Source organism: Triticum urartu, chromosome 7A (genome assembly GCF_056163025.1).
Source record: "Triticum urartu cultivar PI428250 chromosome 7A, HENAU_Tu73, whole genome shotgun sequence".
Taxonomy (NCBI): Eukaryota; Viridiplantae; Streptophyta; class Magnoliopsida; order Poales; family Poaceae; genus Triticum; species Triticum urartu.
Genome location: NC_141879.1, coordinates 263,639,515 through 263,659,779, shown reverse-complemented (window position 1 = coordinate 263,659,779; position 20,265 = coordinate 263,639,515). Strand labels below are relative to the sequence as shown.

The window sequence follows — 20,265 nt, the reverse complement described above, 5'->3', positions numbered from 1 at the left end:
AAAGAGGCTCTTGATGCATCCAACACCGGCCTTACTTGTGCCCTTAATGAGGTAAAAAATCAAGACTTAGCCAGTTGATGTACATTTATCAGAGAAGGAGCACCTGCATGAACGCACGCTCTAGAAGTAGCATTGTTCTTATCTGATGACTAATTAAATTAAAGAACCATTGTGTCAGCAGTAGTGTGCTAGCTCAATTTGGTGTGCTGGTGTTCTGCATTCTGCACCTGATTGCTTCTCACCATCCCCGGCTACATCCTGCATCATTTATTTGGCCAGCCTGCTCACTCAGAGCATTCACCAATGCTATTTTGTTGCTTTGCATAATTTAGTGGTAAGGAATGTCTACATGTGCTTTAGCAAAACTGTTAATTTGTACCTTCCTTGCAAATAAAGTTCTTCTATTCTATTCCTACTATGATTTTAACTGCTATTTCGCACCTTATCTCAATACGGAATGACTAGGGGATTCAGAGAACAAGGTGAAACAGAGCATTACACAGAGATTAGCTACTATCAGAGGAATGCTTCACTCGAATCAAGCAATTACACGGGAGAGTTTATGCCGGCCAGACCATGGCATTGGGTAGGGGTTCAACCCCATATACAAAAGAGATTTGACTGCCTCTACGCTTACACGGGTATATAGCCAGCATCGGGATCAGCCCAAGAAAGAAGATAAACAGTAGAAGATTGTAGACCCTCGGATCCGGGATGGACGGTGCTCAGTCATCAGCCGCAGCGGGTGAACAGTGAAAGTGTTCGTTTTCTTCCGTGATCTTCAGATAGAGCTTCGGGGATGAAATGGCTTCATATTGATGGGTCCTGATAGGGAAACCCCTGCCTACCAAACAATTACTTTTATACTTATGTGGTTTCCCAATCGCAAGTGTAAGTGGCTTAATACTTTCAGATTTGCTATTTCACATCTAGATGTGAAATAGCTATCTCACATCTAAGTCTAGAGCCATTGGATTCTGTACTGTCTTTAGGATTCGTGCACACATTTTTTTTTCTGCCCCCGCCTCCTGCGTTCGCCCGTTTCTTTGTACGAGCCTGATTCGCATCGATGTGCTCGTTGTTGTTTGTTTTCCTCGGTTGATTGTGTGCGCACGACCGGGCTTTTTTTGTTTTTGTCGGCTTGTTATGCACACACAGCTTTAGACTGTTATACGGATGTCCTTTTGCCAGGCATTAATAGGAAGGCACAGCGATTTCATTCTTTCATGATTAAATGTGTTGTTTTTCCTGCCTAAGATGTGTTGTTTTCCATGGTGGGGTGCAGGGTAGAAATGCACGAGTCGGTTCTGCTGTTTTTTTCTTTCACTTTTACGTTTTATTTTTTGTTTATTTGTGTTAAAGTTATGAACTTTTTAAAATTTAAATGCTTGTAAATTCATGATTTTTAAAAAGAATCATGATAATTTTGTTGCTAATTTTATTTTTTTGTTGCTTTTCTCGGTATTCATTGTTTTAATTTCTTTTGCTTTTTCTTTGTTTCCTTTTTTTTCTTTATTATGTTCTTTCTTGGTTTTCTTCATTTTTTGTTTCTTTCTTGGGTTTTCCTTCTTTAATTTTTGCATTGGTTACCTTTTGTTTTTTGGTTTGAATTGTTTCATTCTTGACTTTTTTGTTTTTTTCTTAGTTATCGTTGTCTTCATTTTTTTCCATAGGCTTTGGGTTTTCTATTTCTTTTTTCTATTTTGGTGGTTTATGCATTTTTCTTTGTTTCTTTGTCGATCTTACTCGGTTTTTTTAGCACATGTCAACTTATTTCAATATACACTCAATATTTTTGAATGCACCAGAAACATATTTATATCCATGATTAGCATTTTTTTGTCTTTGTTTATTTATTTGTTTCAAGTTCATGAACTTTTTTTCAACACATTTAGCAATGTCTCATCTAGGTTTCTGATCGCTCGACCTGTTCGCTTTTAAAATGTTTGTGCAAATCTTGATCATGGATTATTTTTTCATGCACGTCTTATACTTCCATGTCTCGTGTACGTCCGGTGTCCACTTGTCATCCTGTTCACGTGTGTGTCTTTTGTTGGGCCGACTTCGTGATGCAATCTCGAGACCCGTTTTTCTTTTTGGCATGCATTTTATAAGTTGAAGACATGAGTTGATTACTGCTTCCTCAGTTCCATCATCATTGTCTCCCTCCCATCCCCATTTGCCTTGGAGTAGAGCCGATGCGAGTAGGAAGGAGGAAGACGACTAAGGGGTTCGATCTTTGTCCACACGATGAAAGAAGATGGCAATCAATGATGACTGTGATGTGACCTTGGATACTTTTTTTGCCTTTTTGCATTGTGTTTTCATCTAGGGATTTTGTGATTTTTGTGATTTTCATTCATAGACTTCTTTTCCTAGGTGCAACTCCACCCTGACATGCAACTGGTTCGCCTTTTGTGTTTCACTTGACAAACAACTTGAAGGAAATATGCCCTAGAGGCAATAATAAAGTTATTATTTATTTCCTTATATCATGATAAATGTTTATTATTCATGCTAGAATTGTATTAACCGGAAACATAATACATGTGTGAATACATAGACAAACAGAGTGTCACTAGTATGCCTCTACTTGACTAGCTCGTTAATCAAAGATGGTTATGTTTCCTAACCATGGACAAAGAGTTGTTATTTGATTAACGGGATCACATCATTAGTTGAATGATCTGATTGACATGACCCATTCCATTAGCTTAGCACCCGATCGTTTAGTATGTTGCTATTGCTTTCTTCATGACTTATACATGTTCCTATAACTATGAGATTATGCAACTCCCGTTTGCCGGAGGAACACTTTGGGTGCTACCAAACGTCACAACGTAACTGGGTGATTATAAAGGAGCATTACAGGTGTCTCCAAAGGTAGATGTTGGGTTGGCGTATTTCGAGATTAGGTTTTGTCACTCCGATTGACGGAGAGGTATCTCTGGGCCCTCTCGGTAATGCACATCACTTAAGCCTTGCAAGCATTGCAACTAAATGAGTTAGTTGCGGGATGATGTATTACAGAACGAGTAAAGAGACTTGCCGGTAACGAGATTGAACTAGGTACTGGAATACCGACGATCGAATCTCGGGCAAGTAACATACCGATGACAAAGGAAACAACGTATGTTGTTATGCGGTATGACCGCTAAAGATCTTCGTAGAATATGTAGGAGCCAATATGGGCATCCAGGTCCCGCTATTGGTTATTGACCGAAGACGTGTCTCGGTCATGTCTACATTGTTCTCGAACCCGTAGGGTCCGCACGCTTAAGGTTACGATGATAGTTATATTATGAGTTTATGCATTTAGATGTACCGAAGGTTGTTAGGAGTCCCGGATGTGATCACGGACATGACGAGGAGTCTCGAAATGGTCGAGACGTAAAGATTGATATATTGGAAGCCTATGTTTGGATATCGGAAGTGTTCCGGGTGAAATCGGGATTTTACCGGAGTACCGGGAAGGTTACCGGAACCCCCCCCCCCCCCGGGAGCTAAATGGGCCATGATGGGCCTTAGTGGAAAAGAGAAGAGGCAGCCCTACATGGGCTGCGCGCCTCCCCCTTCCCCTAGTCCTATTAGGACTAGGAGAGGTGGCCGGCCCCCTCTCTCTCTTTTCCCCCTCCGCGAATCCTATTCCAACTAGGATTGGGGGGGGGGGAATCCTACTCCCAGAGGGAGTAGGACTCTCCTGGCGCGCCACACCTTGGCCGGCCAGCCTCCCCCCTCTAGTCCTTTATATACTGAGGCAAAGGCACCCTAGAACACACAAGTTGATCCACGTGATCTATTCCTTAGCCGTGTGCGGTGCCCCAGCCACCATATTCCTCGATAATACTGTAGCGGAGTTTAGGCGAAGCCCTGCTGCTGTAGTACATCAAGATCGTCACCACGCCGTCGTGCTGATGGAACTCTTCCCCGACACTTTGCTGGATCGGAGTCCGGGGATCGTCATCGAGCTGAACGTGTGCTCGAACTCGGAGGTGCCGTAGTTTCGGTGCTTGATCGGTTGGATCGCGAAGACGTACGACTACTTCCTCTACGTTGTGTCAACGCTTCCGCAGTCGGTCTGCGTGGGTACGTAGACAACACTCTCCCTTCTCGTTGCTATGCATCACCATGATCTTGCGTGTGCGTAGGAATTTTTTTTAAAATTACTACGAAACCCAACAGTGGCATCCGAGCCTAGGTTATTTATGTTGATGTTATATGCACGAGTAGAACACAAGTGAGTTGTGGGCGATATAAGTCATACTGCCTACCAGCATGTCATACTTTGGTTCGGCGGCATTGTTGGACGAGACGACCCGGACCAACATTACGCGTACGCTTACGCGAGACCGGTTTCCTCGACGTGCTTTGCACATAGGTGGCTTGCGGGCGACTGTCTCTCCAACTTTAGTTGAACCAAGTGTGGCTACGCCCGGTCCTTGCGAAGGTTAAAACGGAGTCTATTTGACAAACTATCGTCGTGGTTTTGATGCGTAGGTGAGATTGGTTCTTGCTTAAGCCCGTAGCAGCCACGTAAAACTTGCAACAACAAAGTAGAAGTCATCTAAACTTGTTTTTGCAGGGCATGTTGTGATGTGATATGGTCAATACATGATGCTGAATTTTATTGTATGAGATGATCATGTTTTGTAACCGAGTTATCGGCAACTGGCAGGAGCCATATGGTTGTCGCTTTATTGTATGCAATGCAATCGCGATGTAATGCTTTACTTTATTACTAAGCGGTAGTGATAGTCGTAGAAGCATAAGCTTGGCGAGACGACAACGATGCTACGATGGAGATCAAAGTGTCACGCCGGTGACGATGGTGATCACGACGGTGCTTCGGAGATGGAGATCACAAGCACAAGATAATGATGGCCATATCATATCACTTATATTGATTGCATGTGATGTTTATCCTTTTATGCATCTTATCTTGCTTTGATTGACGGTAGCATTATAAGATGATCTCTCACTAAATTATCAAGAAGTGTTCTCCCTGAGTATGCACCGTTGCGAAAGTTCTTCGTGCTGAGACACCACGTGATGATCGGGTGTGATAGGTTCTACGTTCAAATACAACGGGTGCAAAACAGTTGCACACGCGGAATACTCAGGTTATACTTGACGAGCCAAGCATATACAGATATGGCCTCGGAACACGGAGACCGAAAGGTCGAGCGTGAATCATATAGTAGATATGATCAACATAACGATGTTCACCATTGAAAACTACTCCATCTCACGTGATGATCGGTTATGGTTTAGTTGATTTGGATCACGTGATCACTTAGAGGATTAGAGGGATGTCTATCTAAGTGGGAGTTCTTAAGTAATATGATTAAATTGAACTTAAATTTATCATGAACTTAGTCCTGGTAGTATTTTGCAAATTATGTTGTAGATCAATAGCTCGCGTCGTTGCTTCCCTATGTTTATTTTGATATGTTCCTAGAGAAAATTGTGTTGAAAGATATTAGTAGCAAAGATGCGGATTGGATCCGTGATCTGAGGTTTATCCTCATTGCTGCACAGAAGAATTATGTCCTTGATGCACCGCTAGGTGACGGACCTATTGCAGGAGCAGATGCAGACGTTATGAACGTTTGGCTAGCTCAATATGATGACTACTTGATAGTTTAGTGCACCATGCTTAATGGCTTAGAATCGGGACTTCAAAAACGTTTTGAACGTCATGGAGCATATGAGATGTTCCAGGAGTTGAAGTTAATATTTCAAGCAAATACCCGAGTTGAGAGATATGAAGTCTCCAACAAGTTCTATAGCCAAAAGATGGAGGAGAATCGCTCAACTAGTGAGCATGTGCTCAGATTGTCTGAGTACTACAATCGCTTGAATCAAGTGGGAGTTAATCTTCCAGATAAGATAGTGATTGACAGAATTCTCTAGTCACCATCACCAAGTTAGTAGAACTTCGTGATGAAGTATGATATGCAAGGGATAATGGAAATGATTCCCAAGCTCTTTGTAATGCGGAAATTGACGAAGGTAGAAATCGAGAAAAACATCAAGTGTTGATGGTAGACAAGACCACTAGTTTCAAGAAAAGGGCAGAGGGAAGAAGGGGAACTTCAAGAAGAACAGCAAGCAAGTTGCTGCTCAAGTGAAGAAGCCCAAGTCTGGTCCTAAGCCTGAGACTAAGTGTCTCTACTGCAAATGGACTGGTCACTGGAAGCGGAACTATCCCAAGTGATTGGCAGATAAGAAGGATGGCAAAGTGAACATAAGTATATTTGATATACATGTTATTGATGTGTACTTTACTAGTGTTTATAGCAACCCCTCAGTATTTGATACTAGTTCAGTTGCTAAGATTAGTAACTCGAAACGGGAGTTGCAGAATAAACAGAGACTAGTTAATGGTGAAGTGACGATGTGTGTTGGAAGTGGTTCCAAGATTGATATGATCATCATCGCACACTCCCCTATACTTCCGGGATTAGTGTTGAACCTAAATAAGTGTTATTTGGTTTTTGCGTTGAGCATGAATATGATTTGATCATGTTTATTGTAATACGGTTATTCATTTAAGTAAGAGAATAAATTGTTGTTCTGTTTACATGAATAAAACCTTATATGGTTACACACCCAATGAAAATAGTTCGTTGGATCTCGATCGTAGTGATACACATAATCATAATATTGAAACCAAAAGATGCAAAGTTAATAATGATAGTGCAACTTATTTGTAGCACTGCCGTTTAGGTCATATTGGTGTAAAGCTCATGAAGAAACTCCATGGTGATGGGATTTTGGAATCACTTGATTATGAATCACTTGATGCCTGCGAACCATGCCTCATGGGCAAGATGACTAAGACTCCGTTCTCCGGAGCGAGCAACTGACTTATTGGAAATAATACATACTGATGTATGCGGTCCGATGAGTGTTAAGGCTCACGGCAAGTATCGTTATTTTCTGAACTTCACAGATGATTTGAGCAGATATGGGTATATCTACTTGATGAAACATAAGTCTGAAACATTTGAAAAGTTCAAAGAATTTCAGAGTGAAGTGGAAAATCATCGTGACAAGAAAATAAAGTTTCTACGATCTGATCGCAGAGACAAATATTTGAGTTACGAGTTTGGTCTTCAATTAAAACAATGTGGAATAGTTTCACAAACTCATGCCACATGGAACACCACAGCATAATGGTGTGTCCGAACGTCATAACCGTACTTTATTAGATATAGTGCAATCTATGATGTCTCTTACCGATCTACCACTATCGTTTTGGGGTTATGCATTAGAGACAGTTGCATTCACGTTAAATAGGGCACCATCTAAATCCGTTGAGACGACACCGTGTGAACTATGGTTTGGCAAGAAACCTAAGCTGTCGTTTCTTAAAGTTTGGGACTGCGATGCTTATGTGAAAAAAGTTTCAACATGATAAGCTCGAACCCAAATCGGAGAAGTAAATCTTCATAGGATATCCAAAGGAAACTATTGGATACACCTTCTATCACAGATCCGAAGGCAAGACTTTTTGTTGCTAAATTCGAAGTTTTTCTAGAGAAGGAGTTTCTCTCGAAAGAAGTGAGTGGGAGGAAAGTAGAACTTGATGAGGTAACTGTACCTGCTCCCTTATTGGAAAGAAGTTCATCACAGAAATCTGTTCCTGTGACTACTACACCAATTAGTGAGGAAGCTAATGATGATGATCATGTAACTTCAGATCAAGTTACTACCAAATCTCGTAGGTAAACCAGGGTGAGATCCGCACCAGAGTGGTACGGTAATCCTGTTCTGGAAGTCATGTTACTAGACCATGACGAACTTGCGAACTATGAGGAAGCGATGATGAGCCCAGATTCCGCGAAATGGTTTGAGGCCATGAAATCTGAGATATGATCCATGTATGAGAACAAAGTATGGACTTTGATGGATTTGCCCGATGATCGGCAAGCCATAAAAAATAAATGGATCTTCAAGAGGAAGACGGACGCTGATAGTAGTGTTACTATCTATAAAGCTAGAATTGTCGCAAAAAGGTTTTCGACAAGTTCAAGGTGTTGAGTACGATGAGATTTTCTCACTCGTATCTATGCTTAAGTCTGTCCGAATCATGTTAGCAATTGCCGCATTTTATGAAATCTGGCAAATGGATAAACAAAACTGCATTCCTTAATGGATTTACTAAAGAAGAGTTGTATACGATGCAACTAGAAGGTTTTGTCGATCCTAAAGGTGTTAACTAAATAAGCAAGCTCCAGCGATCCATCTATGGACTGGTGCAAGAATCTCGGAGTTGGAATATACGCTTTGATAAGTTGATCAAAGCATATAGTTTTATACAGACTTGCGGTGAAGCCTGTATTTACAAGAAAGTGAGTGGGAGCACTACATCATTTCTGATAAGTATATGTGTATGACATATTGTTGATCGGAAATAATGTAGAATTATTCTGCAAAGCATAAAGGAGTGCTTGAAAGGAGTTTTTCAAAGAAAGACCTCGGTAAAGCTGCTTACATATTGAGTATCAAGATCTATAGAGATAAATCAAGACGCTTGATAAGTTTTTCAATGAGTACATACCTTGACAAGATTTTGAAGTAGTTCAAAATGGAACAGTCAAAGAAAAGTTTCTTGCATGTGTTACAAGGTGTGAAGTTGAGTAAGACTCAAAGCCCGACCACGGCAGAAGATAGAAAGAGAATGAAATTCATTCCCTATGCCTCAGTCATAGGTTCTATAAAGTATGCCATGTTGTGTACCAGATCTATTGTATACCCTACACTGTGTTAAGCAAGGGTGATCTAAGAGTAGATCACTGGACAGCGGTCAAAATTATCCTTAGTGGAATAAGGAAATATTTCTCAATTATGGAGGTGACAAAAAGGTTCGTCGTAAAAAGTTACGTCGATGCAAGATTTGACACTGATCCAGATAACTCTAAGTATCAATCTGGATACATATTGAAAGTGGGAGCAATTAGCTAGAGTAGCTCCATGCAGAGCATTGTTGACATAGAAATTTGCAAAATACATGCGGATCTGAATGTGGCAGACCCATTGACTAAACTTCTCTCACAAGCAAAACATGATCACTTTTTTGGGTCTTAATCACATAGCAATGTGAACTAGATTATTGAATCTAGTAAACCCTTTGGGTGTTAGTCACATGGAGATGTGAACCAATCACATAAAGATGTGAACTATTGATGTTAAATCACATGGCGATGTGATCTAGATTATTGACTCTAGTGCAAGTGGGAGACTGAAGGAAATATGCCCTAGAGGCAATAATAAAGTTATTATTTATTTCCTTATATCATGATAAATGTTTATTATTCATGCTAGAATTGTATTAACCGGAAACATAATACATGTGTGAATACATAGACAAACAGAGTGTCACTAGTATGCCTCTACTTGACTAGCTCGTTAATCAAAGATGGTTATGTTTCCTAACCATGGACAAAGAGTTGTTATTTGATTAACGGGATCACATCATTAGTTGAATGATCTGATTGACATGACCCATTCCATTAGCTTAGCACCCGATCGTTTAGTATGTTGCTATTGCTTTCTTCATGACTTATACATGTTCCTATAACTATGAGATTATGCAACTCCCGTTTGCCGGAGGAACACTTTGGGTGCTACCAAACGTCACAACGTAACTGGGTGATTATAAAGGAGCATTACAGGTGTCTCCAAAGGTAGATGTTGGGTTGGCGTATTTCGAGATTAGGTTTTGTCACTCCGATTGACGGAGAGGTATCTCTGGGCCCTCTCGGTAATGCACATCACTTAAGCCTTGCAAGCATTGCAACTAAATGAGTTAGTTGCGGGATGATGTATTACAGAACGAGTAAAGAGACTTGCCGGTAACGAGATTGAACTAGGTACTGGAATACCGACGATCGAATCTCAGGCAAGTAACATACCGATGACAAAGGGAACAACGTATGTTGTTATGCGGTATGACCGATAAAGATCTTCGTAGAATATGTAGGAGCCAATATGGGCATCCAGGTCCCGCTATTGGTTATTGACCGAAGACGTGTCTCGGTCATGTCTACATTGTTCTCGAACCCGTAGGGTCCGCACGCTTAAGGTTACGATGACAGTTATATTATGAGTTTATGCATTTAGATGTACCGAAGGTTGTTCGGAGTCCCGGATGTGATCACGGACATGACGAGGAGTCTCGAAATGGTCGAGACGTAAAGATTGATATATTGGAAGCCTATGTTTGGATATCGGAAGTGTTCCGGGTGAAATCGGGATTTTACCGGAGTACCGGGAAGGTTACCGGAACCCCCCCCCCCCCCCCCGGGAGCTAAATGGGCCATGATGGGCCTTAGTGGAAAAGAGAAGAGGCAGCCCTACATGGGCTGCGCGCCTCCCCCTTCCCCTAGTCCTATTAGGACTAGGAGAGGTGGCCGGCCCCCTCTCTCTCTTTTCCCCCTCCGTGAATCCTATTCCAACTAGGATTGGGGGGGGAATCCTACTCCCAGAGGGAGTAGGACTCTCCTGGCGCGCCACACCTTGGCCGGCCAGCCTCCCCCCTCTAGTCCTTTATATACTGAGGCAAAGGCACCCTAGAACACACAAGTTGATCCACGTGATCTATTCCTTAGCCGTGTGCGGTGCCCCAGCCACCATATTCCTCGATAATACTGTAGCGGAGTTTAGGCGAAGCCCTGCTGCTGTAGTACATCAAGATCGTCACCACGCCGTCGTGCTGATGGAACTCTTCCCCGACACTTTGCTGGATCGGAGTCCGGGGATCGTCATCGAGCTGAACGTGTGCTCGAACTCGGAGGTGCCGTAGTTTCGGTGCTTGATCGGTTGGATCGCGAAGACGTACGACTACTTCCTCTACGTTGTGTCAACGCTTCCGCAGTCGGTCTGCGTGGGTACGTAGACAACACTCTCCCCTCTCGTTGCTATGCATCACCATGATCTTGCGTGTGCGTAGGAATTTTTTTAAAATTACTACGAAACCCAACACAACTATCTTGCAAGTCCGCCCTTGAATCGCAATCTTCATTTGTGGGGGCGGAGGGTAATCATTTGTGTCCCAGTTGCAACTCCATCCTCAACATGCAACCGGGTCCGCGTTTTTCCTAGTTGCAACTGGGCATGTGTTTTGTTTTCCATCCCAGTTGTAAGTGCACGCTCGACTCACAACTAGGCTTCTCGTTTGTCATTGTTCCAGTTGCAAGTTCACTTCCGACTCACAAATGGTATCGTAGTTTTGTGTAGTTGTCATGGTTGCAAGTCCATCCTTCATTTGCAACCAGGCTCGTAGTTTGTTTCATCCTAGTTGCAAGTACACCATTGACTCGCAACTGGGCTTGTAGTTCCATAGTTGTCCCAGTTGCAAGTCCACCCTCGACTGGCAACTAGACCCATAGTTTTGTTGTTGTCGTCTTAGTTGCAGGTCCACCTTTGACTTGTAACTCGTCTCATAGTTTTGTGTAGTTGTCACAGTTGCAAATTCACTGCTGACTCACACCTAGGCCGTAGTTTGTTTCTTCTCAATTGCAAGTCCAACCTTCACTCGCAACTCGATCCGTGTTTTGTTTTCCATCCTAGTTGCAGGTCCATCCTTAACTCGCAATTGGGCTTGTAGTTTGTTGTATCCCAGCTGCAGGTTGACTCTTGACTCGCGACTGGGCTCGTAGTTTTGTATTTGTATCAGTTGCAAGTCTGCCATCGACTCGTAACCAGGCTCGTTGCTATCCCAGTTGCAAGCCCACCTTCGACTTGCAACTTGGCACATAATTTGTTTCATCCCAGTTTCAAGCCAGACCCTTGACTCGCAACTAGGCTTATGGTTTCCTAGTTTTCAAAGTTGTCAGTCCACTCTCGTTTGTCTAATTGGCTCATAGTTGTCCTAGTTGCAACACCACACTCGACTAGCAACTGGCATGTGTTTTCGTTTTCTCCCCAGTTGCAAGCCCACCCTCGACTCGCAACTCGTAGTTTGTCATTGTCCCAGTTGAAAATTCACTCTTGACTCGCGAATGATATCATAGTTTTGTGTAGTTGTCAGGGTTGCAAGTCTGTCCTTGATTCGCAACTAGGCCAGTAGTTTGTTTCATCCCAATTGCCAGTCCGCCCTTGACTCGCAAATTGGGCTTGTAGGTTCATAGTTGTCCCAATTGCAAGTCACCCTCAACTCGCAACTGGGCCCATAGTTTTGTTGTTGTCTCAGTTGCAAGTCCACCGTCGACTCGCAACTCGTATCATAGTTTTGTGTAGTTTCCCCAGTTGCAAGTCCAACCTTCACTCGCAACTCGGCCCATGTTTTGTTTTCCATCCTACCTGTAGGTCCACCCTTAACTAGTAATTGGGCTTGTAGTTTGTTTTTTCCCCAGCTGAAGTCGACCCTTGACTCGCAAGTGAGCTTGTAGTTTTGTATTTGTCCCAGTTGCAAGTCCGCCCTCGACTTGCAACTCGGCTCGTAGTTGTCCTAGTTGCAAGCCCACCTTCGACTCGTAACTAGAGTATTTGTTTTAGTTTTTTCATCACGGTTGCAAGCTCACCCCTTGACTCGCAATTGGGCACATAATTTGTTTCATCCTAGTTGCAAGTCGGACCATTGACTCGCAACTAGGCTTACAGTTTCATAGTTTTCACAGTTGCAAGTCCACCCTCGACTGGCTAATTGGCTCGTAGTTGTCCTAGTTGCAACACCACACTCGACTGGCAACTGGGCATGTGTTTTTTCATCCCAGTTGCAAGCCCACCCTCGACTCGCAACTGCGATCATAGTTTGTCGTTGTCCTAGTTGCAAATTCACTCTCGACTCGCAAATGGTATTTGTAGTTTTGTGTAGTTGTCAGGGTTGCAAGTCCGTGCTTGATTCGCAACTAGGCTCATAGTTTATTTCATCCTAGTTGCAAGTCTAACCTTCACTCGCAACTTGGCCCGTGTTTTGTTTTTCATCCCAGTTGCAGGTCCACCCTTAACTGGCAACTCGGTCTGTAGTTTGTTTTATCCCAGTTGCAAGTCGACCCTTGACTTGTAAATGGGCTCATAGTTTTGTATTTGTCCTAGTTGCAAGTCCGCTCTCGACTCGCAACCGGGCTCGTAGTTGTCCCAGTTGCATGCCCACCTTTGACTCGCAACCAGAGTATGTGTTTTTATTTTTCATCACAGTTGCTAGCTCACCCTTGACTCGCAACTGGACACATAGTTTGTTTCATCCTAGTTGCAATCGAACCCTTGACTCGCAACTAGGCTCATAGTTTGGTATTTTTCATAGTTGCAAGTCTACCCTCAACTAGTAAATGGGCTCGTAGTTGTCCCAGTTGCAACTTAACACTCGACTGCCAACTGAACATGTGTTTTGTTTCATAGTAGTTGCAAACCCACCCTCGACTTGCAACTGGAGCATGCGTTTTTTTTTTCATCACAGTTGCAAGCACACATTCACTTGCAACTTGCAAGTGGGCGCATGTGCATTTTCACCTATGAAACAAAACTCAATCGAGCCAGTTGCGCGTTCATTCTATATATGTAAATTTGATTATTTTTGGTTTTTTCTCCATGTGTGACTTTTAAAATATTCTTCATGTTTAAAAAATAAATTCATCTCGTCATGTGTTTGTAAGATGTTTAACATGTATTTAAAAAAAATCATCTCGTCCATAAAAAAATTCGAGTATGTCATTTTTTCAAATTTTATTTTTTTGCCAAACCAAACTTGATTAATGCATGCATGCTGCTTTTTCACGTGCTAAAAAAGGGAAGAAAGCATAAAGGTGAAAGTGACAGGGGATAAAGAGAGGGGTTTCACATCAGCAGGGTTCTTTTCTACGCAATGTGACAGGCTCCATCACAACACCGGCTTACACGTTGGGCCTACAAGTGCTAACTTCTTTACACACGTACACGCGCTAGAAGAAAAAGGGTCAACGAAGACGCCGATCACCCGCAAAGAAAAAACAAAGACGCACGACAACCTAGACTCGTGGCACTAACTGGGCGGGGCGGTACCGCTGACGAGAAATACATGAAATTGATACAAACAATGGACAGGGTGTGGGCTTGTTTACCTGCTGACGTGGGATCATGTCATAGTTAGATGTGAGATATCTCACATCTAGATGCAACATAGACAGACCCTAATACTTTGTGTTAGGGGCTATCATCACATACGCTGCCTTCAGCAGGAGCGCCGACACACTTCAGATTAACTCTGAAATGAGACGTTCAAGCAGCGAAACCTTGCATAAGGGTGCGTTAGGAAAGCACACATCACAGATTCTTAAGGAAGGACCATCTATTTCCCGGAAAGCACACACTATAATATGCAAAGGTCTAAACATGCATTGTTCTTGACAAGAAAAAATATCGCCTGGCAACCTCAAAACTGAAATTTCTCTAGTTTTTAGCAACTCCAAGCACATGTGTGATCTAACCAGCCCATAGAGCTGAGCAGGCAATCTGGCCCTTCCTTGAGCGCACTCCGGGACTCCTATCCTTCCTTTGGGTACTGCTCCAGTTCAAGCTTTCTGTGATTGGGGAAACCAATTAGATATCTGCTGCGTGGACACGAAATTAAACAGTGAGAGATGCAGATGTGCTTACGCTTTCTTCTGCTGAAGGCTTGGTCATCTTAGAGAACATATTGCTGTAGAATTTGGCATCCTTCTTGTTGATTTCCTTGATCTTTTCCTTCAGAGTCTTGTATGTCAACTTCACATCCCTGTCACAAGCAGCAACTTCGTCAGAAATCAAATCGACAGTGTAACCTTGTCAGTATCAGAACTTGCCTGTTTTCAGGATCAATTTCCAATGCCTTCTTAATGTCAACCTCCGCTAACTCTAGGTCAGCAAGCTGAGTGTAAGCTTGAGCCCTTCTGTACAAAGCCTTGACATTTTGGCTGTCCAGTTCCAGAACCTGTCAAAAGAGCGAGATGTGTTACCTTGGTTTGTTACGAATAGTAAATATACACTATTGCGGGATCAGTGATAAATGTACCTTGGTGCAAAGCTTTTCGGCTTGCTTATAGTCTTTCAGCTTCAGCTTGCAGGCAGCATTGTTTAAGTTGCAGGTGATCTTCAGTTGCTTGGACTGCTTTTTCTCATCCTCACTGAACGAAGTGTCATAGTCAATGAACTTTGCAGCCTGGGAAGTAAATGGATTTCAGATGGTCAATCGGGCACCATAGAGAAGCCGAGCAAAGTGAGAACACAGATGACATGTCTACAGATGTAAAGCAAAAGGAAGACGTCAGACCTTCTCATAGCGCTTAGAAGCTCTGGCATATTTGCCCGATTTGAACAAGGCATTCCCCTCTTCTTTCTTGGTTCCAGCGGCCTCAATCTTCTCTGAGTTGTTCAAGTCCCATGACTCCTTATCCTATGTATCAAAAAGATGCTCATAATTTTGGCTGTACACAGAATGCTGAATCAGAAGAATGCACAGAAACATTTCAAAGAGAAGCACACCTTTACAAATGATACAAGCTCCACTTCGTAAATCACAGTACTGTTAGGTGGAATGACAGCATCCTGCTTTGACTCTGTTGAGCCATAAGCATATTCAGGGGGAATAGTGACAAGAGCAACCTCGCCCTTCTTCATGTTTAGCACAGCACGATCAAGACCCTCAATGACCGCCTCTGGAAATAGAGTATAAACCAAAAGGAACAAACATATTATTCACACATCACAGTACAACAGTGGAGTTCAATGGATTACTTAATGCGACCAAAACATGCACAAACAAAAGCAAAGAGAAAAGGTACCTTCATCAGTCTTAAATTCAAATGGCTCTTGTTCATCATGCCCCTTCTTCAAGAATACTGTGCCATCTTGAAGTTTTCCAGTTATTTTGACTGTCAATGACAAAGATACGATTCAGTTATAACTTATTACAGAACAATTAGTTCATACTCAAACAGCGGTGCCGTGTGTAGTTAAAACAATAACCATCATGGTTAAGCTTATCATATATACTTAAGAAGTTGATCCCCACTACAACTATTTATCTCAACATGCAGCATATCCACCTCAGCAATCTTGCCATATCATCATCTCCAAACATACATGCGTGCCACATCATGCCTTCCGTTTCCAATAGATGCAACGCACAGAAGACTAGCACTCTCATGCGTTTTATTTTCAGCCTTTATAAACCAGCGATGGCTGCAACCCTTCCCCACATCCTGCACCCGTTTCTCTGACCTCTCTCTCTTCGTTAAGGCTTTTAATAAAAAGATAAATGCGTACAAAAACCCCAAAGAAATATTCATTGGTAGATAAAGAACAGGTCATATCTTTTCCATTCATCTCCCTTCCGCCACTATTCAGTCCCCATCTCTGAATTTGCCTCTGAATTTACGTTTATGTTGAATAAACGTGCACCTTATATTTGTAACCTATAAACTTTTTTTTCCGCCACATGCAGGACATTGTCAACCACACCCATGCAAGCTTCTCATGATCTACCCTGCCTTCTTCCTGATCCCAAATCAGCAATTAGCCATCACTAGGTTGATCAACTTTAATTATGGCCGAGATCATTTCATGATGATCCGGTACGTGCATGTATCTGCATGAATGAATACTCTTCTGTTTTGAAAAAATTATATTTGCTTCTTTGCCATGCATTATCACTAATGAAGCAGTACTTATTCTATAGATGTAATGACAAATTTGTTCCATATTCCTTGCACTAATGGCCGGCCGTGCAACTGCAATCCAGAACAACTCTCATTTGGGTACGTTTGCTTCAGTTTCATACCATGGCAAGAACTTCGATGTTTGCACTAATTGTTAGCATAAAACACTATCATGATTTCTCTATTCCGAACTCCATCAATATTTCTATTTATCAATATAAAATTTCCGCAGCAACGCGCGGGGTATCATCTAGTATACCTGTAACAACTGCACCCTCATTGGGACGTTCATATCCTTCGCCCTCCTTGAGAACTTTTTTGAGGATCTTCTTATCATCCCCTATTTCTGTGACAGTCTTCCATGAAACCAACTCAAGGTCAATAATAAGACCAGCATTTGGTGGCACAGCACCTCCGTCGCCAGCTGCTGGTCTACCCATCTCACCAAATCCATCTGCCAATGCAAAGTTCAAAAACCTGCCCGGGAAAAGGGAAAAAATACAAAGGAAGGTAGCCTCAAATAAGCTTACACTGTGGCTTGACCGTGAGGAGCACCTTCTCTCCTTTTTTCATGGTTTTAACAGCTTTGGCCAGTGCAGGGCAGAGGTGTCCTGAAACCAGATTCTAATTTGTTAGCAAGCAGTGCATTGAGTGCAACACTCTCAGCAGGTTGCACATGTGTAGAGAAGAGCGGAAGAGAGAGAGAGAGAGAGAGAGAGAGAGAGCATCACCATCTTTAACAGTAAATTCAACCCCCTCAGACTTGGACACAATAGTACCATCCTCAAGCCGAGCCTCATATTTCACTACAACACAAGAAATGTCGGTTACGCAAATAAGAAGGGGAATACATGCGATAGGAAGCTGTTTCAGTTAGCAAAGATTACCAAATACTTCATCAGGATCCTTTGGGTTCTCCCATTTATCTCCCTCCTTCAATATCTTCTTGAATATGCCACCATCTTTGCAAATGTCCCTGACACTGGTCCAAGAAAGCAGCTCAACATCGAACTGCAGCGTGGCATTGGCCGGAATAGTTGGGGGTGAACCAGATTCACCATAAGCCAATTCAGGAGGAATGGTGAAAAGTGCATTTTCCCCTTTCTTCATGGTCTTAATGCCTTGATCCCATCCCTTTATTACTTGACCTGGACATAAGTTGGCAACAAATTAGCAACTAAGTAACGAAAATACACTAGAATGTGCAATCCCAACATCATGGAGCATATAGAAACAAACTTGCGGCAATTAACTTTGTTATAATAATTAATAAATGACGAGCGTGACTAAACTAAAGAAAGAACAAGATTGCTACTACCCATTGGTACAGAAATTTGCTGAATTAGCATTTAGTCGGTCATCAGCAACTTCTGTCAAGCAACTACAGTCCAGTATTTGTTCAAGAATGGTGATTGCATGTGCACATTACCAAAGCTCACATGCTCGCAGGAAGTTGTTTAGCACACAAGCACAAGGCCCAAAACAAACTAGCCTGTCAAATGAAGGATCGTTTAATAATTACCCAGTTTAATCAACTACAAGAAACCCCATAATTCTGTTATGTACCGCACCAGCCAAAGGTAAACATGTGCAGCACACTGCTCACAATCAAATCGTTTACAAGACCTTATCCAAAAATGAGAATACATTATGTATAATAAAAATAAAGGGAGGAAGAAATGAACCTTGTCCCAGCTTGAACTTGAATGTGTCATCACGATCACGGCTGGAGTCGAACTTTTTACCATCAAGGAGGGTGCCAGTGTAATGGACTGAAACATCAACGCAATGGTACATCAGCCAAAAATTACTTATTCAAATCCTCAGCCAACAGGATGCAGCAGTTTATACACTCCTATAAATACATAAATATAAATATAAATACACTCATATAAAACTCGGTTGCTGATGATGGTGTTTCTGTCATCGGTCCTTTTTGACCATCCGATCTGCACCCAATGCATGCAATGTAACTTGTGGTAATTTTGAAAAAGAACCCTGCATTCTGCTCCACATTTGCAGAAAACTCCTCAGTATCTCCAGATCAGCCCCATCCCTCCCCCACCTCGTCCAAAGAAGTAAGAGGAATAGATTTTGGTGAAACCTAACATATTTTTAGTGATATATATACCAAAAATAGCATGTTCTTTTTTCAAGTTCGCACTGGCAATTTGCTACTCCCTCCGTTCCGAATTACTCGTCGTAGAAATGGATGTATCTAGATGTATTTTAGTTCTAGATACATCCATTTCTATGACGAGTAATTTAGAACGGAGGGAGTAGTATACATAATCTGTTCAGGCATGGAACAATAAGTGACACAACAGCAATAGCAACAATAATAAATTTCCCTAATGAGCAATTTCATTCAAAAAAACTCCCGTTATTTCATTATTCAAGCGCTATCCGCAAAAAAAAAAAGTTAATCATAAAGTACACTTTCCACAGCAGGTCATAACCATGTGGTAGAGCTAGCAACAACGAATGATGCTTGAACACCTCAAGGATCAAACTAATCAAACTAGCATAATGTCACATAAATGATTGAAACTTCAGACAATGTCACAGAAACGATTCAAACTTCACAGATGAGAGCATGAGCGAAGCCGTCTGCAACTTACTCCTAGTTTCACCACTAACTACGCATCCCACAGTAAAACATCTTAGTAATTTCAAAACTTCACAAACCATGTCATAAAAATGATTCGAACTTCACAGATGACAGCATGCGAGAAGTCATATACAATTTTCTCCTAGTTTCACCACTAACTCCGCATCCCACCAAAAAAGCACCTCACTGATTCCAGAGGAGCGAACTAGCCTTTCACGCATCACAGCATCGCAGCAACGATTCAAAATTGACAGACCATACAGCGTGAGACAAGGTGTCTACTCGTACAAATTTTTCTCCTAATTTGTCCACTAGCTCCGCACCACTCAACACTCCATCTGAATCCTAAAGCGGGGCACGGACTGGATCGAACTGCGGCATGGCAGCATCTGCGATTTGAGAGGAATACTGTAGCAGTGGTAGTGCGGATACCTTCGACCTCGTCGCCGACCTCGGGGGTGTCCCATCCTTCGCCCTCCTTGAGCAGCTTCTTCTTAAGCCCCTGCTTCCCGATCTCCTTCTCCTCGCCCACCTTCATCCCCGGCCCTTCGGCGCCGCCGAAGTCACCCATCCCGTCCCCCATCATCATGTCGTCGCCCGCGGGGATGTCGAAGTCGTCGTCCATGGCGTGGGCTGGGTGAGATCTGAGGTTTGTGTCTTGGGGGAGGCGGAAGGGAGCTCGCTAGGGTTTGGACTTCGGAAGGTTCGAGAGCGAGAGAAAGAGAGAGCACGAGGGGGAGATGATGAGGGTCAGGGTTTAAAGAAGAGAACCAAATTGGGCTTCTAGAGTGTTCCGGGGGGATTAGAAATGGAAAGTGAACGGCAGCGGCTGCTTCAGGTTTGGTGGGTAGCATCGTAAATTCGTAATCCTCCCTCTTGAGTGTGATCACGTGGTTACATTTCATCAGATTCAAATCCCCACGCACAGGCCATGCGTTTAAAGCCTGTCTTTCGGAGCCTCTCCATATTGCAGGATTTTTTATGAAGTTTGGAGAAAATTGAATTCAAAGGACCTTCTAGAAAGACCTTTGGGTT

General features: G+C 42.6%; 1 protein-coding gene across 1 annotated transcript; it reads right to left on the bottom strand.

The window, feature by feature from the left end:
- Positions 1–14,252: 14,252 nt before the first annotated feature.
- LOC125544272 (70 kDa peptidyl-prolyl isomerase) lies at positions 14,253–19,998 on the bottom strand. The gene is made up of 13 exons (XM_048707887.2): positions 19,663–19,998; positions 18,305–18,391; positions 17,507–17,767; positions 17,351–17,425; positions 17,150–17,230; positions 16,879–17,073; positions 15,744–15,833; positions 15,445–15,617; positions 15,233–15,355; positions 14,975–15,121; positions 14,766–14,893; positions 14,581–14,698; positions 14,253–14,504 (listed from the first exon to the last, which is right to left on the bottom strand). Exons 1-13 carry the CDS (start codon positions 19,853–19,855, stop codon positions 14,496–14,498), a joined length of 1,680 nt encoding a protein of 559 aa, XP_048563844.1. The 5' UTR covers positions 19,856–19,998; the 3' UTR covers positions 14,253–14,495.
- Between the last annotated feature and the right edge of the window lie 267 nt (positions 19,999–20,265).

What these genes read in the sequence shown, in the direction of transcription:
- LOC125544272 (XM_048707887.2), bottom strand. Translation starts at nt 19,855, where the DNA reads ATGGACGACGACTTCGACATCCCCGCGGGCGACGACATGATGATGGGG. An exon ending in CAAGTTCAAGCTGGGACAAG is followed by an intron (nt 17,768 to 18,304) that starts GTTCATTTCTTC and finishes ACTTATGTCCAG; the next exon opens with GTCAAGTAATAAAGGGATGG. An exon ending in TGAATTTAAGACTGATGAAG is followed by an intron (nt 15,618 to 15,743) that starts GTACCTTTTCTC and finishes CTCTATTTCCAG; the next exon opens with AGGCGGTCATTGAGGGTCTT.